The sequence below is a fragment of the Crocuta crocuta genome, unplaced genomic scaffold, assembly GCF_008692635.1.
Source record: "Crocuta crocuta isolate KB4526 unplaced genomic scaffold, BGI_CrCroc_1.0 scaffold518, whole genome shotgun sequence".
NCBI lineage: Eukaryota > Metazoa > Chordata > Mammalia > Carnivora > Hyaenidae > Crocuta > Crocuta crocuta.
The window spans coordinates 2,323,259-2,348,554 of record NW_027530514.1 but is presented as its reverse complement, the minus strand read 5'-3'; the positions used below and the strand labels follow the sequence as shown (position 1 = coordinate 2,348,554).

The following is a 25,296-nucleotide window of genomic DNA, read 5'->3' as shown; positions in this document are numbered from 1 at the left end:
CCAAAATTTCTGTGGAAGACAAGGAATTACTTTACAAAGTAATTGTCTTTATGACCTCATGGTAAAAGGTGAGGAAGAATTTGTAGCAGGCTGAGCATGCTACAAAAGCACAATTAAACTGAAGCACAGAAAACTGTGGCCCTCTATCTGAAATTATTTCCTCTCAATGCCAAGAAAAGACTATAGGGGATTATGCTTCAACCACCACAAAAATTAACAATAATAATAATAATGTAAGCATAAATTTTCTTCTTACACAAAAGGCAGGTCCGAGTTTCATAAGGATGCAGAAATAAATCCAACCCATATTGGGCTACTGGTTTATTGAGTGGCTTTGTATTCATCAGACTTTTTTATTATGATGTGACAGTTCCAAGTAATTCAGCGTGTCAGAAAGACTTTGAAACCCAACAAGTTATATAATTTCATTTGTTTTATACCAACATTAGTTTGATATTCAGCTCATACTATCCAAATATTAGTTCTTGGAGGATTCGTGCACTGCCATGATGCCGCACACGGGAAAGTTCAACCTAAGGAAAGTTCAACCTCGGGGCTTTGAAATGTAAAACAAAGTCTGTCTTAAAGTACTAAATAACATAAACAAATACCCTCAAAATGGTAACCTTTATAAAGCATATCTTAATAATCACTAAAACCTAGCGCTTTTTTTTTCTTCAAAATGTCTTACTCTCTAGTCAAAAATTCTTGGGAGTTATATATAGGTTTTCAGGTGCTTTCTTTGGTTTAGAAAAGTCTTCGGGTTTTGGAAACAACATAAGATGGTAACTTGAAGGATAACTTGAGGAATGCACCACTGTATATTTGCTGAGAACAAATAACCTTATTTTACCTCAGTTTGTATCCCAGTTTTAAAGTCAGGGGCTGGCCTGTAGTAGGACCTCAATAAGTATTAAGCGCATTGAGATAGGGGAAGCCAAGAGTCCTGAAATCATGACAGTCTGAGAAAATATTTACTGTTAGGTGTATCCTGCAACTCGGAATGAGCGTTCCTCAGTTGGGGGAGTGGGGGGAGGAGGTGTGGAGGTGGATAAACTGGAGAAAGGTTCCCAGTTTTCAAGCAACCCTACCCAATTTGTTTCTGTCAGTGATGCCAGTCAAGAAAACACAGAAAGAGGGAAAACCAATTTTGAATTTTCTGTTCTGTATGTGCTGGCCATTTCCCTGCCCCTGCCCCTCTCCCCACATTTCCACTCACTCCAGGACTTCCCCTCAAAGATACCTTTCTTTTTTCTCTTCCTTAGGACTTAGGAGGACTCTGCCCCTTCCCTGCCTGCAGGTTCTTTTCTAAATTAATCTGGGGAGTGCCCNCGAGACTCCTCCCACCCCAGCACCCCCTGTGCCGGAAGTCGGGCTGAGCCGGCGGGCGGGGGAGCCGGGAGGGCGCAGTTCGGGGCCGCACCTCGGGCGTTTCCTGAGCAGGTACTGCCGGCGCTGCTGGCTCTCCCCTGGGAGCCGTGAGGTAGCTTCACCCTCACAGGACCCTTTGCAGGAGCTGCGCGGAGTACAAGGCCCAGTGCGGGGCCACAGCCCCNAGGGCCGCTGCGCGCGCTCCCGCGCCTACTCACGTCCGCGCCCGGAGTGCCTGGCTTGCCGGGAGCTCCTGGCTTGCCGGGTTCTCCAACAGGACCCTAAGCGGCGAGAGGGAGAGGCGGGGAGAGAGAAAGATGCAAAGTTGGGACTCTTGGGATTCACGTGGCTGCAAACCACGTCTCAAGGAAGGAAAGGAAGAGCGAATATGATTAACTTACCGGGGGTCCCGGGGGACCTTTCGGACCTCGGTCACCCTAGAGGGGTAGGAGAAAAGGGAAAGCAGTGCATGAGTGGGAGGCGCTGGGGAGCCCGCTGGAAGACTTCCGCGCGCGTTCACCGCACGGATCGTGGACAGGGACAGGGTAGAGCTAAATGGTGGGGGTTCTTGACCAACGGGGACAACTGAGCGTGTCTATCTCATCCCTCTGAAAAATCTCCAAGCTTCTGAGATCCAACCCCAGCTCTCACTCTAGTCCTACCCCGCCTTTAGGTGGCGGCCCCTGTCAAACAAAACAAACAAAAACACCCATCCCGCTGGAGAAGGAGTAGGAAAAGGCAGGACTGAAGGAACAGAGGACTGTAGATAAGACTTACGTCGATGCCGTCGATGCCCGGAACTCCAGGGGGGCCCGGAGGCCCAGGAGGACCCTGCTCGCCCGGGGGACCTCTCTGACAAAAACAGCACACACAGGTTAATGGAGCACGTTGGGCACCAAGGAGAAACTGAATGAGATGTCCTGAGGCCCCCACCTCCACCCGGTAAGGACACTACCCAGTGGAGGAGGGAGTTTTGAAACCTGGTAAACATGTATCAAATTCCCAAGCGACCGCAAGTTTCTTTGGTTCCACCAGGTTCTGAATGAGGCATACTGGTATGGTTAGAGCAGGATGTAGGCCCCAAGGTGGGCATCGGGTCACTGGGCCTCACCCCTACAGAGCTCATTAAATGAACCCAAACAAAAGGGGGTCTTGACGAAGGGAGGGCCTGACGCCTTTTTTTTTTTTTTTTTAATTTAAGGGATGGAGAAATGAGGGGCNCAAACAAAAGGGGGTCTTGACGAAGGGAGGGCCTGACGCCTTTTTTTTTTTTTTTTTTAAATTTAAGGGATGCAGAAAAGAGGGGTGCCCGGGTGGCTTAGTCGGTTAAGCGACTTTCGCTCAGGTCATGATCTCGCGGTTCGTGGGTTCGAGCCCCGCGTCGGGCTCTGTGCTGACTGCCAGCTCAGAGCCTGGAGCCTGTTTCGGAGTCTGTGACTCCCTCTCTCTCTGACCCTCCCCTGCTCACGCTGTCTCTCTCTCTCTCTCCTAGAAATAAATAAAACATTAAAAAAATTAAAAAAAAAAAGGGATGCAGTAATGAAAATGGTGGTCATTCAATACCTCGATTTGATTAGTAATTGAGAGTCAGTGTTTGGGCCAAAATGGAACTGCCCAGAATGGAAGAGCTCCACCTCAGATCGATTTTTTTCTTTTTTGATCTTTGTTTACAAAACAGTGTTTTGTAAATCTTTCTACTTGCAGTGCAAATCGGGGGGAAATACTGGAGGAAAACTGGGGAGCAATGGGGCGAAAGAGCATTGAAACCCAGGGAGGGCCTGGCCTCATTTCGGATTTACCTGCAGAGACACTCTTCTTGCATAAGGTCTTTGCACCTTGCTTTAAAACTACACCAACTTTGAGACTGACGCTGGGGTGTTACCTTTTTTACCGCTTGCAAACAGCTAAGCTTTGATAGTGCTAGAGGGAATATTGGCGTCTGAAAATACGATGAGTGTGTAGCTTAGGGAATGTGGGAATTTTTTTTTTCTCTTCTAATTTAAAAGAAAAAGAAAGTAGGGGCGCAAAAAGCTTCTTTCATCAAGGAAAACTTTGTTTTTCTAAACTCCAGTGACCAGACAGGTTACAATGGGGTCTTTGTAAGTGAAACCTCAAACCTCGGCTGGGCTCACCCGCCCCCGCCTGGTCCTCTCCCGGCGGGAGGGAGGAGATGCCAGAGCCTTCGGGAAATTGCTGAAATTTTGACTGATGCCGGCCAAGGCCGCCCGGTTCCAATCCCGGAGCGGCAGGCACCGCTAGCAGGACTCGAGGAGAGGGAGCTTTAGCGCAGCAAGCCTGAATCCCCGCCTTCTCCAGCAAGGCCTGCCCTCGACTGCATCCTAGAAGGGAGGGGTGGGCGAGTTAAGAAGCAGCCAGTCTAACAATTAACCCCCATCTCAAGTCATGGCCTTCAGAGCATCTGCTTGCAGTGTTGGGGCCCAGTCGGGGAGGAGACGCCTTTCCTAGACGACCGGAGGGTCATCTAAGGTCCCTGCCTCCGAGGGTACTCGCTGCAGGTGCTCAAGGCTGCAGGAAGAACGTGGCTGCAGAGCCCAGGGAAAGCTCTCGCCTTCCCCACAGCTCCCGCGACGGCTGCTTCTCCACTTTTCCCTGCGTGCACTTGCAAATTGCAGTCACTTCTCGCCCTCCGCTTACCTGGTCGGTGGTCTCGATGACCTGGAGAGGAAAAGACCGGGAGAAAGTGAGAAGTCTCTCCCCACCCCCCAAACTCTAGCACAACTTACTTGAGCCAAGCACAAGCAGAGCCCAGACAGCAGCAGTGGCAGTCCTAGGGCCCCTCGATCCAGCGCTGTCCAGGCCATGCCCGCCACCCTCTGCTAATCCCCTGCACGGACTCTGCCTCCTGCCGCCCCGCTAGGCTTCCGGACCGGTCACACGCATCAAGTGGCACTTCTCCCCCGCAAAAAGCGCCCCCAGGAGTAGTCTTTTGCTAAGGTGCCCGGCCCCGGAGGCGTACGTTCCTCCTGTTTATGAATGGCCCTGGAGAGGGTCCTGGGGATTGGAGGAGAGCTTGCAGGCTGGAGGACGGATAGAATGACAACAGTCCCCCTTAACCCTTTCCCCGCCGCCACACGGGCAAGGCCTGAATGCGTGCCTCTCTCTGCCTTTGCCTCTGCGGGTCTGCCCAAGTGCAGTCTCTCGCGGTCCTCTGTGGGCGGCGAACGGACCGCCAGTGTTCTTGGAAAGGTGTTTGGGGGAGGAGGAGTGAGGGTCGTAAGCCACCAAAAGTAGAACCAGGCACCCCTGAGGTGGTTTCTACTTGCCAGGCTTTGGGTGGGACCTGTGCTTCCTTGAAATTTATCTGGTCAGTACAGTAAAGCTTGAACTCTAAGAAAAGAGTGAGGAGGTGGGGAGTTTGAAGAGGTGGGGAGAGGTAGGCTGGGCGACAGTGAACTTTGCAGGTGGTCAAAGGACTCACAGTTATCCTGGCTGGCAGTTCATGGCAGGTTTCTCTCCTCGGGCGTAGTGGGTCACAGTGGATCAGCATCCACTGAAGTTCAAACTGTAGAAAGACAGCAGATGGTTCAGATTCTCTTGGAGGACAGAAGCAGGTCATTTATGAAAGACAGAAGTTTGTAAGTGTGGTCCAGTTGTCAAATGGGTGGAGACCAATTTAAACTGGTCCACCTCAGTGGACCAGTAGTCTTGTTCCTTGAATGCAGATTTTTCTGATGGAAATGGGTTGGAAGCCCTTCCCAGATTTCTCAGATTATTGAATGTAGATGTCAGTAGCTCTGCATTACTCCAGCGTAGCCCTAGGCAGGAAACAGCCCTCTAGCACTGAGTTTCCATTTCTGTCCTTACCACATACTCAAGATGTAGACTCTCGATTCAAATGAGGCTCTGAGAGAACAAAGAACTGTCTAAGTCACAAGCCTATCGGAGGGTCTGTGGTGGAACCCAGGCCTACTGAGTGACACAGAACACATGCGCTAAGCGTTTACAGGAGGGAAAGTTAGAGACAGAGGCAGCCAAAGAGGTGAACCCCCAGGATGAAAGAAGAGGAAAGAAAATCCAGTATCAGAAGAAATGTGCATGCTACACATGAATTCTCCATGGAGTACTCACAGCTTAAAATGGAAATTGAAAGGACTGGAAATGGAGAGGTTGAGAGGGAAATCTAGAACTCAGGGGAAAAACAAGATAATAGAAGACATTTGGTGTTATCTTATTCATTGATTGAAGAGATATAAAATTTTCAGACACTTGAAAGTCAAATGTGCCCTGATAAGTTCTTACATTTTAACAGGTGTTAAGGGAGAAAGAAGGGAACAGGAGAGAAGCAGAACAATGGAAGAGTGACCAGGTCTGAAGCTGAAGGCCTCAGGTGACAGGTAAAAGAAAAAATGTACACCACGATGCATCATGGCATCATGCTGGCCCCGTCCTCTTCAGTTGAGGAAGTTCTTTGCTAGTCATCTCAGATCCATATTTCTTGGTCAGTTGATTCTCCTGGCATTATGCAAATGTCTAGTTAAGTATCAGGGTCCCAAATCTAAAACATTATCTCTTTTCTTTCATCCAGTAGTGATTTACACTCCATCCCACCTACCAAATGGACTCTAGATCTAGATCTCTAGCATTAAGTTAGATACATTTTTTTTTCCATTGTTACAGAAACATCCAGAGTTGAGGGTCCTGAATGGGAAGATCAGAATTAGAGAGGACGAAGGATGAAGTCCTTCCTTTCTACTCATAAGGAAGGGAAACTTAAACAAAAGGAAGTTTTCCATTTTACAAAGGGGTAAAAGTAAGACATTAAGCTTTCGGATTCCTGCACCTTTTCTTAGATGATTCTGACTGTTCTCGTTGCTCTCAGCCCTACCATAGCTTTTCTCCAGAAAATATGCATATCTGGAAAAAGAGGTAAGAGGGATGAAAAGAAAATGAGAGCTAAACCAAGGTATATTTTAAGATGGGAAGTTCTCTATAAGAGGTATCAAAATTATCTGTTTTCATGGTATGAATTATTTAACAATAGTACACTGACATCCTACAAAAGAACTGGTTTCTAAGCTACACGATTATCTTACAGTTAAGAAAATCACTTTAATCAAATACTTAATTTTTATTAGAATAGTCTCATTTGCTTGGGAGGATTTTATTTTGGTTTTGTTCTAAACTGCAGTAGAAATGTTAATAGGAAGATAAAAGAAAGAAAGGAACAACATTTTCCTTAATGCCTACTAAAATACCTAGCTGTGCCTCAAACAGCTTTTGAAGCCGTTCACACATGAGTAAAGTGAGGCAGAGAAGTTAAATCATTTGCCATAAGTCACACAGCTAGTAAAAGACAGAGCTAAAATTCCAAATATGTCTGACTGTAAAATAAGGGCCTTCTCCACGCCCCTACTCAGCCTCCCCCAAGAATACATCCCAACTCCAGAAAAAGCCATAATTTTCTAAGCCAGTAACCAAGGAATTTGGTGATTGAACATTTGTATTAAAGATGAATAGAAAAGAAGAGTGATCTACAAATTAAAACTTTGTGAGCTTATTTCCAACATCTGATAGAAAACTTCAGAACAGGACTAAGAAACTTCCATAAGAAATTAGACCTCTCCCTACTTGCTTGTTATGGAAATATACCCAGAAGCAAATTTCTTTTTTTTAATTTTTTTCATGTTTATTTATTTTTGAGAGAGAGAGAGAGAGAGAGCGTGCAGGAGAGGGGCAGAGAGAGAGGGAGACACAGAATCCAAAGCAGGCTCCAGGCTCTGAGCTCTCAGCACAGACCCTGACATGGGACTCAAACTCACAAACTGTGAGATCATGACCTGAGCTGAAGTTGGACACCCAACCGACTGAGCCACCCAGGTGCCCCTCCAGAAGCAAATTTTAAATGCTTCTTCAAAAACTGACAATTATTTCTACATGCAGTTACATATTCATGTATATAATAAAATATGAAATAGGAAAGAAGATTATAATTCTTTGTCTTCAGTGATTAGATAAAAATATTACCAGAATAAGAAAAGGTGTCTCTCCCCTCCCCAAGTCTCAAAATAAGAAAGACCATTCAAATACTTTTATTCAAGTAGTCCTTTGTGAATTGGTAACTCACACAAGGCATATATTGTATATGTGTGATATTTTGATTCTCAAAATAATTCATAACTTAATCACCTTGAGAAACTTTAATTATATGGCTAACCAGGAAACCTATATCCTTTGTTTAGATAGTTCATTAAAGTTAATTATTGTAAATGCAAAGTAATTCATTAAGCTGTTTTCTCAAAAATGTAATTCTCTGGATAAATTGGTACACCTATTTAAATATGCAAGATGCAATTGTGACACAGGATAATAGGGGAATGAACTATAATTCATCTGTGAATACAGGCTGCGTTGTTCAGAGTGCCACATAGATCAGAGGTTTCTGAACACATCTGTGCAGCCACATAAACACCACCACACACTAATAACCATCTATACAACAACCATTTTTTGGCATGCAATATGAATTCCAATTTGCATGTTAATTATTTTGAAGGAAGATTGGCAGAGTTCCTTACTAAAAGTCACTTTCATTACACATCTAAAATGCTGATTTCCACACGTTTCTCATTTCCATACCTGGAATCACTCTTGTCTTTGAATATCCACTGACAAAGTATATGTGACGAATATTTTAATTTAGTTTTTCAGTCAACATTTTTGAAGTCCTAATATAAGCCATGCACTAGGGAAACATTCTACGTAAAACTAAAGATATTCTTCTCTCTCTAATGAGTTTACAGTTTTTAAGACTTGAGAAAAATATAAGTTGAGAAATAAGAGGGGCGTTTTTTTTTAATCCGTTGAACAGAATATAAGTGCCCTACTGTAATTCATCCTTCTCAGCATAAAATGTTTATGAGTAGTGTCCAGCAGACATGTTAAAACAAGGAATTTGGGGGGCACCTGGCTGGCTCATTCTGTTAAGTATCCAAATATGGCTTAGGCCATCATCTCATGGTTCATGGGTTCGAGCCCCACATCAGGCTCTGTGCCGACAGCTTGGAGCCTGGAGCCTGCCTCTGATTCTGTGTCTGCCTTTCTCTCTGCTCCTCATCAACTTGTGTCCTCCTCTCTCCTTCTGTCTCTCACTCTCTCCTTCTCTCTCTCAAAAATAAATAAACGTTGAAAAACTTAGAAACAAAACACAAAACAAAACAAAAACACAAGGAATTTTGGCCCCAACTCTCTATTCTTTTAATAGTGCTAGTGATTTCTACTTATTTTCCTAGATTGTTGAGAAAGATTACTAAGATATATAAGGTCTTCATAAAAATTAAGCAAAAACTAATAGCAGCCAACTATCTTTTCCTCTTGAGAGAATTCTAATGACAAACTATAGAACTTGATTCAAAATTAATGAAAATGGCACAAGGTTTGATTTTTTACATACTGAATTGTGATTAAATTTTACAAGTATAAAATACCTAGAAACTAGCTCTTCAAAGATAAAGTTTTTTTAACAGGAGAAAAAAACTCCTTTCATTGAGTTTTTGTCTACTCAGTAGCAACAAAGAATTAAAGAAATACTTGACTTATGAGTTCTCATTTTTCTTTTCAGTTTATGACAAAATGTTCGTTCCTACCATCATGAGGGACCTCCTCCAAGTGAAGCTTCCTAGTTGCTAAGCAGGAGGTTCTGAGTTGCCTCGAAATCAGAAATTTCCCCAACTGTCTGTAGACTAGGCCATGCAGTTCCAGACACAGTGCTAGGAATTGTCACTAAATATGAGTAGGTGACAGTCATTTGAATCACACCAACAGCAAAGGCAGAACAGTGAAAGGAAAGAGCAGTAAACATAGAGTTAGCACACCTGGCATGCAGTAATCTATTCATCTTTTAATCCAACATATCTTTATATAACACATTCATGTGCTTTGAGATAGATACTGCCTTCTCTCAGTCTCATCCCAGCCACATTGGTCTCCATGCTCTCCTCAAACAACACACAACACCAACATCTGTCCCTTTCCACTCCCTATTCTCTTTCCAGAACCCTCCTCCTTCAGAGAGCCACATGCTCTCTGTTAAGATATTCTTTTCTCAATGAGGCCTTTTCCCCAGGCATCCAATTTCCTGCTTCCTTTGTGTCCATAGTATTTATGAACGCTGGGCATGCTATACATTTACTCATTTATCCCCTTGTGTCTATCTCCCCTCCCCTAAATTAATGTAAAGTCCATTGGAGCTTTAATTTCTGTCTATAACTTAAGAGATGTTTAATAAATAGTTACCAAATGTTAATTAATGAATATAAAGGTGAATAAGAAATATAGTGAATTAAGAATTGATAGTATTTGTCTTCTCATTTGTTTATGGCTTGGGGGCAAACCCTTCCCCCTGTCTGGGTTTCAATTTCTTCATGTGTAAATTCAGAGGTTTGGAGTAGATACAATCAAAGTTTCCTCCAGCTTGGAAAGTCCATGATTCTATTGACACTACATTGTAACCAAAGAAACCAAACACAGATATTAACACAAAGAGAAGGGAAAATGTCATTGAATTAATCTCTTGCCTTACAACCACCCAGTCTACATAACAATGATTTCTTCATGATCTTAGCCCACACACATTTTAATAGAAACAGACAAACTAACAGCACTGACTTTTTAAAAACTGCAACAGTATGGGCATAGCTGAGGCCAATAAAAAATTTTAGTGTTTTCAATTTTCCATTAAAAACAAGTTTGACCATCATTTAGTTTCTATTCTAGTGCTAGTTATCCATAGTCCCCTCCTCCAATTATGGCTCCTCCTATGTTAGCAGATTTTTTTTTTCTGTGTGCTTCTCATTTCATCGCCACCTAGTGGAAAATCCAGCTGATATTGTTAATACAGTTTGTAATGTGGCAGTTTTTATCTCCAAAACATTGTCTTCAGAGTCAGTACTCAAAAGTATTCAAATCAAACCACACCAAAGTGTTATAAAAAGTATCTCCTATGGATCTGTATACTTAACATAACCATTTCTTTTGTGTTTATTTCCTACTTAACAAGTGAAAGAGTATTTGTAAAAGATGTACTTGTCGAAAATAACTTAAACAAACTTAATAGTTTTAGATGGATATAGTCAAACTATGCATCTCTTAAATCACTGAAAACATAACTTTCCTACAATATTTCTTAAACACCAAAAATAATATTAACCCAACCTCATAGTTGATTTTCCCATATTATCATTTATGAACCTTTCATTGTTTCTGCACATGGAGGTTATTAGGATCTAATTGTATAGAGTAGAATAAAGGACAAATAGTTCCTCTGTCACTGGGTCTGCCAGTTCTTTCTCTTTGCTCTGATCTTTTCTCTGATTTTAACAAAAACAACATAGAGCAGCACTTTCGAAATGTATTTTGAAAAGCATCATACCTTCTAATGAATTTTCTCTTCGGTTTATTTTGAATATGCATAGATAAAAAGAAGAAGGTTTTGAATCATGTATTTGTAAAACCGCACAAACTTGTATCCTTCCTTAAGCCCAAACCCCTAGTGTACATCCCTGAAAAGGGAAAAAGGCTAACTTTGTTTTCTAATAGAGCTGTACCAAATAACTCTCCTAGGTAATCATACTGACAACAAACAATAAAGAACCTGTCATAAAATAACGTGTTTTTATGGTAAGCTGCCAGGAAACTGAGCTTTGCAGTGGGATAAATGGCACCATCCTAAAATATGGGCACAAAGGAGAATAGGAAATATGGGATTTATTGCTTTAAAATCAAACTAACAATGTATTACAGCAGTGCACTGGGAAAAAATATAAAATGCTCTGAGTCCACTAAATAACCATGAATGATGAGAAGGTGTTTGAGCTGTAGATCACGTGAGCAGCTATATTGCAAGTTTTATGAAAACCTCTTGAAATTGGTTTCCTTTTCCAATTTAGAAAAGGGAAAGAGGCACAAGATCAGACAGATAGGGGAAAATCACAAGCAAGTACAATATAAATGAGTCTTTTAGCATTAATGCTCCATCAAATGTTATTTCCAATTGCATTTTTTTATTATGCAGTTCCTAAGGCTACCTTTTGACATCTGTTAATACGTTTACAAGGGATGTTTGCTTTTGATTTATTTACTAAATAAAAGCCAGTGTTGATCCTGAAAAAGGTATTCAATTAATCTAGAGTTTCAAACATTAGAGTGCATCTAATTTCATGAAGAAAAATTGAAAAATACACTGTTCCTAATTGTTTTTATGTTATTGGTACATTTCATTTTAATATAAAATTTCTCATTCATCAATAATGAATATTTGCTGTCTCCAGATGGATACAAGGGTCCCCTATCAGTATACTTCAACCACCCAGAATATATGGGTACTATTATTCATCACTCTCTAAGTCTTCTGAGAGACCTATGGTCCCTGTTGATCTGCAGTAATGGCCAGCAACTTCATATTTCAGTCAAACTGGTGAGAAGTCAAAACATAAAACAAAACAAAACCCAAGGGCTTAAGGACAAGTTGTGGACACTTGGGCTTTGTCTAGGGCATTATATGAGTATTTGACTATTCTTAGCCTTAAAATGTAAGCAGCAGTATGGGAAGACTAATAAAATTTGAAAAGGGAAGAATTGATCAACATGGAAATTCCCAGATGAGAGCCTAGAACACTGGACTCTATCTTCCTCTGGATAATACTTAATTCATCCCCAGGGCTGCTCTAGACATCACTGCATACAGTAAACATGCTTGACCTCTACTCTCATGCCTCTAATCTAAGTATGGAGCTTTTTCCCTGTGCCTCCATTCACTGCCATGGTCCTTATCATATCCTGAATTGTCATTGTTTACTCATCTCAACCCATCATCCTCAAGACTCTGAACTGAAGAAGACAAGGTCGGTGATTTATTTAACTTTGTATAGCCAGTCTATAGGCACATGATGAAAGATTACTAAATTAATAAACAAATACATGTCTGAGGACATGTTTTATACTGTATAATCCCCCTTCTTTAAGAAATAAAACACTTACTCTGTTTGTACTGCAAAGTAAATTCTGAAAAATCTATGCAAATCACAAATGCTTTCTAAGAGGAAAGTGAGGAAATGCTTTAGAAGGAAAGATATACGATTATACATATTTTTTTCTTTTCTCAAAAGAAAGTTAGTTGGCACAGCAGAAAATAGGTAGATTATATTTTGTGCCTAACATGGTTTCTTACAAGTCAGGAAGCCCACTTGAGGTCACATCTTCAACTGAGAAATGGAGATAATTCTATCTGTGCTTGCTATCTTATAAAATTGTTGCAAGGATAAAATAGGTTAGTGGGAATGAAAGTATTTTGGAAACTTTAAATTGGCATATTAAGGTATAAGAGTGCTTAAAAAGTATAAATGTGCTTTTCTTACATAGAATTTTCTATTTCTTTGTCTAATATGGAGTAAAAATTGAGGAATACATTTTGGTGACAAGTTTGAGTTTGAACATTGTCACTGTCAGTCCTTGGATGTAAGTAGGATTTTTTTTTTTTTTTTTGGCCTATAACTCTGACTTTTTTTAGTTATTATTACTACCACCACTACTCAATCACCAAATATGAAACTTTAATGAAGCTTTAGGTTCAAGTCCTTTTTGTCTTTCCTTGTGGGAGAGTCAGAATTCAGTATAAAGGAAAAAAATTATCCATGCCTGTTTCAATTACTTTTAACATTGGTTACAGTGTACTGACTTTGAAAAGCTCCTTGGTGGACCAGAAGCAAAATATAATACCAGATGCCAGGTTCTTTGTTGCGTGCCTGGACATGGCAGAATAAAATAGAGGATGACTGGTCCTAACTGGTCTCCACTGTGATATGAGACTAGACCTGGCTGAAAAGCTACAATCATCTATAACATTATTGGCTGAAGTATAATGTATTGGAGTAAGATTGAGACTTTATCACTCTGGCAATCAAAGAGTTTAATAATATACCAGCATCCAGAATTATAATGATTTGAAATGTTTTTCAAGTGATGGGTCAAATGGGTGATAGGCATTGAGGAGGGCACTGGTTGTGATGAACATTGGGTGTTATATGTAAGTGATGAATCACTAAATTCTACACCTGAAACTAATATTACACAGTTTTTTAACTAACTAGAATTTAAATCAGAACTTGAGACTACAAAAACAAATGAAATGTAATTCAAGGCCAGTGAATAATCAATTTTGCAAGCACTTGACTGATGTTCATTAGAGTAAAGAAGCACCTTAAGCTCTCCCCACCCTTACCCATGGTCCAAAAATGACATAGGTGTTGCAGAAGTTTGGTTTTGCCTGCAAAGTTATCCCAGTCTCCTACCACTGCAATAATCTTGCTTCACAAAATTTCAAGATGGCACAATAGTGGTCCCGTTGGCTTTTTAACCCAGCCACTTGAGGTGTGATAACTCATTAGTTGAAGAAATACTTTCTCAAGTGTCTACAAGTCAGAGCAATAATGTGGCAGTTACAAATTGCTTCCTGTCCATCACAGAATATAGAAATTTCACACTACCCTTCACACTAATCACAATTCTTCTCTTGAAAATAAGCTATTTGAACAATTCCATTACTGAGTGCCTGATAACCTTTTTTCCTTTGGAGAAGTACACAGAAACAATTCAGAATCACTGCTTTGCCCCTGCTACATGCCATAATATGAGTTTTGTGACTAGAATTTAACAACTCTGAGAGAGAGAGAGAGAGAGGAGAGAGAGAGAGAGAGAATGTTGGCATCAACAGTTTATTTATTGAGCTCTAAATTTTTAGTTCCCCTCTGCAGAGAACACTTATCATCTAAGATATATTTTTTAAATTCCTCTAATAATATCATAAAATATCCTTTTAAAGGATAGTTTGATAAAAGTTTAATAATTCAAAATGATAGAACTGTATTGTATTAGTTGGCATAATTATTCTGTCATTATATAATTCTTTGCCTTTATATCCATGAAACTCTACAGTAAAACCATGAATAGAGCTCTAAAATCCTTTACTTTTATAACATGTCATGCAAAACTTACTAAGTAAATATTGTACCATCTATTTGCTTTTCTTGTTGATCAGACACCATATGGCTTCCTAAACTTATCTCTCATACCCCGCAATTAGTATCTCCCAACCCACTTCCCCTCATCTCTCTCTCTCTCTCTCTCTCTTTTTCTCTCTCTCTCTCACACACACACACATTTACACATACACATTTCATCCAAACCAGACCTTTGAATGAGCCCACTCACTCTCCACTTCCCTTTCATGTGATGCTCTTTCCCTCAGCGAAATACATTCTTGCCAGTTCATATCCTTCCATTTCAAGGTTCATTGTGTTCAAGAAGCACAAAATTCTTGGGGCTCCTTGGTGGCTCAGTCAGTTAAGTGTCTGACTCTTAGTTTCAGCTCAGGTCATGATCTCACGGTTTTGTGAATTCAAGCCCAATGCTAGTCTCCATGCTGATGGTCTCGAGCCTGCTTGGGATTCTCTGTCTCCCTTTCTCTCTGCCTCTCCCCCCACTTGTGCTGTCTCTGTCTCTCAAAATAAATATATAAACCTGAAAAAAAATTAAAAAGAAGCGCAGAATTCTTGACTGAATCCACCATTCATCTTAACCTGACTTTGAATATTCTCATTAGTTGTTTATATATATAGTGTACCACACCAGTATTGGCTCCTCTTACTTTGCTTCTGAAGGATTCTGGGAGCTCCAGTGGGGCATGTCACATCTTCCAAGTAGACTTGAAGCTCCTCAAGACCAGGAATCTTTACTTTCTCTGATTCCCCATTCCATTTGGTACATGCTGTGCTCGAAACAGGCACTAAAGGCTTTTAGAGTAAGTGCTTGAATGAATTTTAAAAATGAATAACGGGTCGCCTGGGTGGCTCAGCCAGTAAGTATCAGACTCTTGATTTCGGCTCAGGTCAAGATCTCACAGCTCATGATATCAAGTCCTGAGTCAGACACCACATTGACAGCCCAAAGCCTACTTGGGATTCTCTCTCTACCTCTCTCTCTCTGACCCTTCCCTGCTCACACTTTCTCTCTCTCCCTCTCTCAAAACTAAATAAACTATAAAAAAAAAGTAATTGTTTTTTGCTTAAGACATTCAAATGATTAGCAAAGATACCTGAAGTATTAATTTTTAGCAACCTAGTTTTGTTTTAATCTACCATAGTGTATAATTTTATACTTACCGGAACAGAAACTTGAGGATTATCTACAAGTTTTCCCAGCACAGCAAAACCATTGACATCAATTTGGCCTCTTGGCTTTATAGGTAAGGATTCAATCCTGTTGCAATCAACAAAAAGAGTAGCACTACTCCTTTCCACACCAATCATGATCTTATGCCAATGGGAATCAAACAAGGAAGGCAAATTTGAAAAGGTTGCAGTTTGGAGACTTCCATCTAGTCCCTTGTATGAAAATGCAACAGATTTGGTTTGGCCATTAATCTTCACACCAACTTGCTCCTTTCCTGAGGAATCCTGAATCTGCCAAATGCTCCAGTTCTTTTCAAGTGTGCTTCCAGTCATCCGGAAAGTAGTTAAAAAGGAGTATTCTTCAGGCAGACCACTGGGATATAAATGCCTGAGTAAAATTTTAAAACAGTAAATAAAACTCTTGTTTTCTGTACCCATGCATAATACCATATTCTCTTATTATGCTATTTTAGATTCTAGACCTACAGAAAGGCTACAGTGTGAAAAACTATGTACCATTTGTTCTTTCATGACTGTCCATAACGACCTTCAAAGAAGTTCAGCTACTCATGTACATTAATGCTCCATCCTAAAATACACATTAGAAAAAACAAACCCTTCCTCATAGCTAAGGAAGGTTCCAATGCCACATACCCCCAACAATATCACTATTTATGCTACCTAAAGAGTTCCTGTTCAGCAATTCCATCTCAGCCAAAAAACATATTCTTAAAAGATTCCTGGCAGCTGTCTTCCACAAATTAAAGAAGAGATCGTTTGAAATCTAAACAGCTCTACTAGTTAACAGAACCATTTCATTAAAGCAGCTTTTAAATTTTTTATTTTAATGTAGCATGTTGTGAGGATTATTTATTTCCATAATTACTTCCATACGTCCCCTCCACAATCATATCCTAGACCCACATATGCATTTTGAGAATCAGTAACTCTGCAGACTTGAGAAGTTCCTTCACACTGAGCACATTCGTCTTTTTCCAGGGAGTTCAAAGCGTAGCATTAAAGTAGCAGCTGGTTGCTTGTCACTGTATGTATGACAAGGGAAAAGTGGCCAGTTGTTAATTCTCTACTCCAGCCCAGTTGTACTACAGTCTGACAACTAAGTCTGTATTATTTCTCCTTTTATTGCTTTTTTAAATGTTTATTTATTTTTGATAGAATGCGTGAGGGAGGAGGGGCAGAGAGAGAGGGAGACACAGAACCTGAAGCAGCCTCCAGGCTCTGAGCTGTCAGCACAGCTCCCCACACAGGGCTCTAACTCATGGACCATGAGATCATGACCCGAGCTGAAATCAGATGCTTAACTGACTGAGCCACCCAGGTGCCCCTGCTCCTTATTTTATTGCTTTAAATGGCAACTTAAGACTGTCAGTATCCCTAAGGCATCTCCAGTCTATGTGGAAACTGTGGTCTGGAGCAGCAGTAACTACCTGGATCATCTTTTGTTGAAGCCAAGCTGCTAAAAATGGAAGACTGGGATTTTTAAAAATCAAAACATATTAAATGTAAGCATCATATCTCACAAGACTGAAGGTTATATTTTTCTTTTTGTTTGTTTGTTTATTTATCTTGAGAGAGATAGAGACAATGTGAGCAGGGATGGGGTAGATAGAGAGAGAGAGAGAGAGAGAGAGAGAGATTCCCTAGCAGGTTCCATACTGTCAGCATAGAGTCTAATATGGGGCTTGAACTCACAAAACTGTGAGATCATGACCTGAGCCAAAACCAAGAGTCAGACACTTAACCAACTGAGCCACCCAGGCCGTCCCTAAGGTTATATTTTTCTACCTTTCTTCTCAGTATAGAAAAATTCCTAAGTAAGGAAGGAATGCTAGGAAAACTACATCCCGTTAATTTTATTTGGTAAATAATAAGATTTAACATTTCTGAGAAGAGTTATGGACAGGACTCAATGTCCCAAATCACCTTCCTTCAGGTCAGACTCCTGTTAAATAGCCCTCTCTTGTGAAAAGTAAAAAGAAAGTCAAGAAGAAACATCTAAGTAGATGTTGATTTAATATTGCCAGTTGCATTAAAATATGTTGTTGGGGTCAAGAATTTCTAAACCAAAAATTTCTTCAGTTGCAAAAATGTTTAGAAATAGATAAAATACTCAACTTGCTAAGATTTTCTGTCTTTAACTATAAAACTTTATCATCCCTTACAATAGCATAAACAAACTTATAACTCTTTACTACATATATTTTTGCACACCTTCAATAAAATGGGTCAACTATATAAAATTTCATTGCTTTTAAAAAATCTAGTTTTATAAAAATAACAAAAATATGAAGCTTTTCATCTGAATATCCTTTAGCATCCAAATACTTCTTTTAATCATTATGTTCTAAAATAACTTCAATTTTTATTTATAATACTGGGTGAATTCTTTGTTAATACACATTCTTAAATGATCACTAGTGATATGTATTATATTTATTGCAAAGTTTTCAATTTATTAAACGTTTGTCAAGTATACAGGTTTTAACACATACATTTAAAATGATTCAGTTTGGAGCTAAAGAAGAAAATGTGTGCAAGAACAATATGCCTAGAATGAACATGTCTACTATATCTATTTTGATATTTACTTTTAATATAGATTTTGTTTGATATATTTCCTTTCACTATAAATTTTTCAGAATATACATATTGCAGACTAACTTCTAGAGAAGAGGCTGAAGTTCACTGATGACAGTATAATATGTTGCCTACTGTATAATTAGAAAACCCCACAGAAGTTCATACATTTCATTTAACTGACCTCAGTTAATTTGGAGTTAGGAGATAAGTTTTAGAGTTTTATTCAGTGGTGAAATTTGATAAGTATCCATTTAAATTATGAATATGTTATTTTCATATTCTTTCCACTTAATGATCTGAATTTAACCAGATGCTTAAAGAATTTATTTTTCTTTTTTGTCCAATATAGTTATTGTTGAGGTGTGAGGCTTTCACAGAAGTAAGATAAATCTTAATATTTTGTCCTCTTCTCAAGGTAAAGCATTCTTTTTCTAGATTTTTGTAAACTTATTTTACCAATGTATTTGTTTACATAGGTACCAAACAAGGCTATAGAATTTCATCAGTCTCTAGATAAAACAAGTCTATTTTGCTTTGGTTCCACAAGTTGCAGTAATTTGTTTAAGTGATTTTTTTGCAAAGATACCGTGAGGTTGACTGAGGGATCTCTCCCAACTTATGCTTTGTCTCATCTTTCCTGCTTAATGAGGAAAGAGATTATGTTGAAGATAGGCTAGAGCATGATGTCCCCATTTACCCCTGACTTGGTTATGTAATGCCAAAAACATTTTTAAAAAATGACTTTGTGGCTAAGGTTGCGAGAAGAACAATTCATTTATAGACATATTGTTAAATCAAAGGTATCCATCGGCTCTCTTTCTTCAATATACATGAAGATAATATATATGTGTGTGTTCATGTAAGTATACAAGTATAATCAAGATTGTCATGTTATTAATCTTTGAAACTTAGGCTAATACAGAATGTCAATATGGTAAGAAGAGAAAATTCCTTTCATTGTTAAATTAATAAAAATATATACATATTTGTGTATACTTAAGACCCTTTAAAAGTCCTCACATCTGATTTATATAGCAGTCAGTACCATTGTCTTTTTGAACACCTGAGATTCTGTTCTTGCAAATATGCTATGCACATCGATAAATAAACTTGACAGCATACACAATGTGGAAGAAGCTGGATCTATAAATGATTTATTTCATTATGTTATGATCTGCACAGAGTACCTTAAAAAGAAGAACTGTAAGGGTTTAAATAAAATATAAGAAGACTTTAGACCTTGAAACGGTTATTTATGACTTTAACCCAAATAAGAATTGTATTTGTTAGGGTAAACAAACACAAAATGTTTGTAAGTTTGAGTTGAGAATATGATACTATTATGTCTAAAAGAATAAAAAGTAGCAAAAAAATTATGTCTCATAATCTTCAAAAAAATTGAAAAGATAAAGGTAAATTGTGACTCCATCACATCAGCTTTATATGTCATACTCTTATTCCCCTCCTATAAAAATTCTGTTAAGGTTTTCTTTTCATTCCCTCAGAACCTATATTCTTCAGCGTAGAAATTTCTTTTAAACCAAGACCGTCTACTCCCTGCCTGGTCTGAGAGCAATTCCAGTTCCTTCCTTTCTTGCTGTCTGGTTTTTGAATGAGTAGGACTAGGAGGGCAGCTTGAAAAGAAAGAATCCACTAAAGAGAAAAGGTTCCCATATGCACACATTCTCTCCTGGCGCTCTCCACTAGTTAGAATAAATACTCAACTAATACCACTGTGTGCCAGCCTCTATCCAGACCCTCTCCGTTTATTAACATTTGGCAAACCTATGACACTGTTGTTATTATTACTAATTTATGCTGAAGGGACTGAAACAGAGACAGTGCAAGCAACTTGCCCCAAAATACGCTTTATTACCTACCTATTTGAGACTCAGCCTTCTGGCTCTCCCCTCCTTCTCTTTTTATTTCTTTCTACTTCCTGCCTAATTCTTTTTTCATCTTTTATTTTAAATGTTTTATTTATTTCTAAGAGAGAGAGAGAGAAACAGCGTGAGCAGGGGAGGGTGAGAGAGAGAGGGAGTCACAGACTGAAACAGGCTCCAGGCTCCGAGCTGGCAGTCAGCACAGAGCCCAATGCGGGGCTCGAACCCACGAACTGCGAGATCATGACCTAAGCGAAAGTCGGACACTTAACCGACTAAGCCACCCAGGCGCCCCTCTTTTTTCATCTTTTAATAGGCTTTTCCAGTAAAACAGTTTTAGTCTTTGTGGAGGCAAGGGGTCAAGGAGATAGAGAATATGGGACATTGCTTATATCCTGTAAAAAAATATTTAGTGACAGCTCTAGACAGAGAAGAGCAACAGCAAAGATAAGCAGGAGGTGGGAGCGTATGTGGCTTCAAGTTGGTCAGTCTCTGAACTTAGAGTTAGTTAATGACAATCCAGATTGCACTTCAAATGACAGAAGAGAGAATTAGGTCAGCATCGGTTGGGCATGGGGGATGTCTTCCATCATGTTTATTTTAATAGAGAAAGAAAAATGAATGTTTTTAAAGATGATTTAAGGACAGAACTAGCACTTCTGTACATGAAAAGAAAATATAAGCAAAAATAAAAGAATCAGTATCTGTTATCATGCCCTGTGAATAATTTTCCAGCATCAATATTGAGTAGTGGTTGAAGAACCATTCTGCCTGAATGTCAAGGGTTCTAGCACCTCCCGCCCCTGGAACCTCATGTAAGTACATTAAATTTTCTGGGCTCACTTTTCTCCTTTGTAAAATGTGGATAGTAATGTCTTTACCACAGGGTTGTGATGAGGGCGAAATTTAATGTTAATCAGTAAGTTTGTAAAAAAAGCTTATACAATGCACTATTGTCATTTTATAAGATATAGTTCATATTTAGAAAAAATAAAATATAGTTCATATGTTCAAAACATGAATTTCTATCTACAATCTGGCACTATATCAGAATATTCTAATTTGAACACAATTTTCATTATTATAAACACTTAGAGCTTTTATAATATTCTTTTACTGTTCTAATTAATCATTATTTACTTTTATATCTTAATTTTTATCAAAGTCTTAGTTTTCTTGTTCAGCTATCACAGGAATCTTAATTCAATTTTTTGCAGTGCACTGAAACATACAATAATTATGATAATTACATATAAGGTATTTAGGTGATATAAAACTAAAAATCCTGCAGCTCATTCATAACAACAGCATGATTCAGCACATACGTAAACTGAAGCACCACAGTTATAAATAATTTAAAGGATAAAAAACATAGTTCTAGAGAGGGAGGTAAATGAAGTAGAGGATTTAAAATTATTATCACTGCCATTGTGTCAGTTATCATTATTCTAGTTTTGCTTTTGTTTGATTCCTGCAAGGAACTGCAGGAACTAATGCCTAGTAGTTGTGTGCTCAGTTTCAGCACCAGGATGCTTGAACAGCACCATTGTGAGTCTTCTAACCACTCCGTGGTTCCTCGTTAAATTTATGCTTAACCTCTGGCACTTTTCACAGAGGGTCCTTTCAACCAAAACCAGACAAATTATACAAAAAACAGAGGGCAAAATAGTAAGAACATGTCTTGAGTCAATGTATAATGGTCTCAGTGATTTTTTTTTTCTCCCTGGAATGAAAAGTAAATTACATACTGAAAAGATGAAGAGCATTCATATATTTAGACACTAAAGATAGATAGGTAAATAAATTTTCATCCTTAAATAAAATCGTGATCTAAGAAGCATTGAGCATGAGAAGATTCTCTAACAGCGGGCAGCTTTTCACTTTTAAAAATGCATTTTAGGCAGATAACTAGATAAAATATTTTTATATACCTTGTTGGAATCCTGAAGTCTACATTATTTCCCAATTTGTAAGCAACTTGTAATGCTGTTGATCCCACTACCCTCTGAATAGCTCTTCGAGATGCTGCTTTATCTATCTGGAACTGAGAAATCAAGTCAAACCCTACAGAAAGGGAACACAAAATAAAAAGTCTAAAATGAGATTGGTTATATTCCTTTTCACAACCTTCCCAAATAAAAGAATGTATCAGGTAGGTTTATAGAAAGCATGCATTTTCAATATGATATATGGCTTCTTACCTGGTAAATCATCTTGGCCAATCCTAACCTTTGGACAGAGTTCGTCTCCACCATTAGAGTCTGAATTAACAGGGAACCCTACAAAAGAGAGAGCATGTCATCTTACCCCATCCCCTATAGATTGATAACAATAAGAACTGATTTAAGAAAAAATAGTATACCAAACAGCTTGCTTATAGAGTATTTGGCTTTAACTCTTTGTCTCTATGATTATAATTCTTTCATCTTCAACTCATCCTGGAAGGGAAGCAAGGTACAAAGTTGTTTTAATAATCTGTGCTGGGAAAATATTCGTTTGGGGGAAGTTAGGAATTTGTTCCTTTTGGAACCAGAGCAGCACAGTGTTCTGAATGGCACAGTGTCAGATGCCTGTTTGGAAAATTTCTGATGGTTTGGGCTAGAAAATATTCATTAAACACCACAAATTTTAGAATTTCTAAGAGAATCCAGAGGCAGCCTTGAGCCAGTTCAGTGGGACCTATGGAGAGTGGAGTTAAGATTCTTTGTTAAATAGGAGTTTGGGTTGGAGACTTGGGATTCACTAATCCAAAATAAAATATATAGAATGCTTTTAATTTTACAGATTCATTCCAAAGATCAAAAAAGGGTCCAAACTAGGCTATTGTTAGCATCTGAAAATGGGGAAGAGTAATGAGAAGAAGAATAGAATCATGAAAATGATTAAACCCTTAATTCAATGAGAAATCCTAGAATTAAGTTGGATGCTCCATACGCAGGTAGAAGGTTGCAGGGAGAAAGTTTAAGAAGGCTTCTTGTGATTGTCTAACCCCAGCACCCTAATGAGACTCATCTAACAATGGAGACTTCCTAAACTTCAGAAAAAGCATTTTCCAGCCACAAGTTTCGGCCCAGCCATCCCAGTACATCAAACACACTCTTTATTAGCCCCTCTAACCTCAGGTCATCCATCCATCCATTCATCCATCCATCCGTCCACCCATCCAACATTACCAATCACCATGTGAACCAAGTAGGCACTGTGGAAGGCACTGGAGTACACAGATTGGCTTTCCTGCTCACTATGATTGCAGCCAGGACTTCTCCTCCATACCAAGCACTGACCACCACATAAAACCAGACATGGAGTAAACCCATGGCTAAAGCAGGATTGAAGAGTGAGGCTGTGAAGGACTGTGGATACTTCATTTAGTCCTCCCTCAGTCAGCCCTGCCTGCTCATTTTTGTGAACAAGTGATTTTTCAAAACCCAGAAACTGCAGCCCTTACTTGGGCGACGCTTGACAGCTGCAGATGCCCACGATCCCAGGAAACTGCATACAAAGAAGAAAACTGGAATTTTCCTGAAGAGGAGAAAAGAAAGTGACTCAAACAGGAGTCCCTCTAGATGGGGACTCCTTAAATATTTTGAAATATGGTAAACATAAGTAATGTAAGTGATCAAATCTCAGTATAGTTTATTTTTTCCATTTGACTTGAAATCTTCAGAAATTTAATAAATTCTCATGTTTCCAGCTCCTACACTAAATCATGAGACTGTTGTTTTTTTCTACCTCAGTTTCTCCATAGCTATCCATCTCACTGTTTCTGCACCTATCTATATCTAGTTTTCCTCCCTCTTCACTTTAGTAGCTCTTTCTCCTTTGTCTGTCTCTCTCTCCTGTCTCTTATGCTTGTTCTTTTCTGCTTCACTCTCATCTGTCCTTCCCTGGCTCTCTCTGTCTGTATCTCTGAGTCTCTCTCACTTGCCCCTCTCCCCTCTCCCACCTCCTCTCACTTCCTCTCATTCTACCACCACAGCAGAAACACAGACCCTTGATGTCAAGGGCCCCCAACCCAGTCTCCCACCATTCTTTCCAGTGTCAAGGTCTTACCAGAAGTTCTTCATTTTCCCAACTGTTTTTCTTTTGTGCCAACAGTCCCAGTGATGAAGGGGTTGCAGGGGGGTCAATGCTCCCCCCAAGACCCCTTCACTGTCACCCCAGGACTAATGGGTTCTGGGCCCAGCCTTGGTTTCTCCTGCCCTTGTAAGGGATTAAAGCAAAGGGAGTGAACCAGAGGCATCTGGTGACACTTTAAACCACAGCAGAGGGAAGGGGTGGGGAGAGGCAGCCCTGTAAGCCCAGGCCTAGCCAGGGGTGTGTCCCCAAAACTAACAAGGTTACACTGAAGGAGGGATTAGCAAGGGAAAGTTTGCTAAGAAGAAAAAAAAGTCAGGATGTGGAGAAACCACCAGAAGAACTCAGGCAAGCTGCTATAGAAATACAGTGGAAGCTTTTAAAACTGCTATAGGAATACAGTGAATGCTTTTAGAGGACCGAGGTAAAGAGAGAGTCATTGGAAAGCAGAGATGTGGGAACTCATGGGGGCCTTGGTTTACAGCCAATCTAGATTTGAATCCCTGTTTGTTCTGAAGTTTACTAGTTGTATGTCTGGAGGCAAGTTAATTAATGTCTGTAACTTTGTGGCCTTAGGTGAAAAATGGATTGGAAAGAGTTACCTAAAACAATTTTTTTTTAGAATTAAACAAGGTAACAAAGCAGAGAGTCTAATGCCTAGCTAAGGGGAACAATCATTATTCCCCATCATCATTATCATTATAGCTAACACTTCACTCACTATTTGCCCCCCCCATGTTTAAAATGCTTGAAGCCTGATAACATTTAATTCCCCCAACACTAGAAACTAAAACTAAAAGTATTCCTGTTCTATAGGTAAGACAACTGAGGCACAGAAAATCAAGTAACTTGTAACCTGATCAAAATTGCATGGCTAATTAGTTACTTGGTGCATGCTAGCTCTCGGTACATCATAGCTGGAAATCTTGGTAAAATGTAACATCAAGCCCCCTAGTTTTTATTGCTTCTTAAACCCTATAATTACCAGAGGTAAGCAGAATATGCTCAGAAATAAACAGCATATTATCCTATATAAACAAGCTGAGAGCATGTTTCAATATGCCTAGACCTGAAGAGAAAGGTTTTTATCAGCACCATGTCACACATACCCTTCTCTCCAGAACCTGAGTACTTGAAGAGAGAACCCCCTACCCCACCCACTTAGGATAGTCTGCTGACAT

General features: G+C 39.5%; 1 protein-coding gene across 1 annotated transcript in view; it reads right to left on the bottom strand.

The window, feature by feature from the left end:
* The window catches only part of COL9A1 (collagen type IX alpha 1 chain), an 87,411-nt gene extending 63,306 nt beyond the window's left edge, over positions 1–24,105 (bottom strand). Inside the window, exons 1-10 of the mRNA XM_077767250.1 lie at positions 24,092–24,105; positions 23,487–23,560; positions 22,240–22,317; positions 21,970–22,102; positions 15,546–15,942; positions 4,811–4,894; positions 4,027–4,047; positions 2,149–2,223; positions 1,773–1,808; positions 1,590–1,652 (exon numbers count right to left, since the gene is read on the bottom strand). Coding sequence (XP_077623376.1) covers positions 1,590–1,652; positions 1,773–1,808; positions 2,149–2,223; positions 4,027–4,047; positions 4,811–4,894; positions 15,546–15,942; positions 21,970–22,102; positions 22,240–22,317; positions 23,487–23,560; positions 24,092–24,105 — 975 coding nt within the window. The remainder of the gene's footprint in view (positions 1–1,589; positions 1,653–1,772; positions 1,809–2,148; positions 2,224–4,026; positions 4,048–4,810; positions 4,895–15,545; positions 15,943–21,969; positions 22,103–22,239; positions 22,318–23,486; positions 23,561–24,091) is intronic.
* Between the last annotated feature and the right edge of the window lie 1,191 nt (positions 24,106–25,296).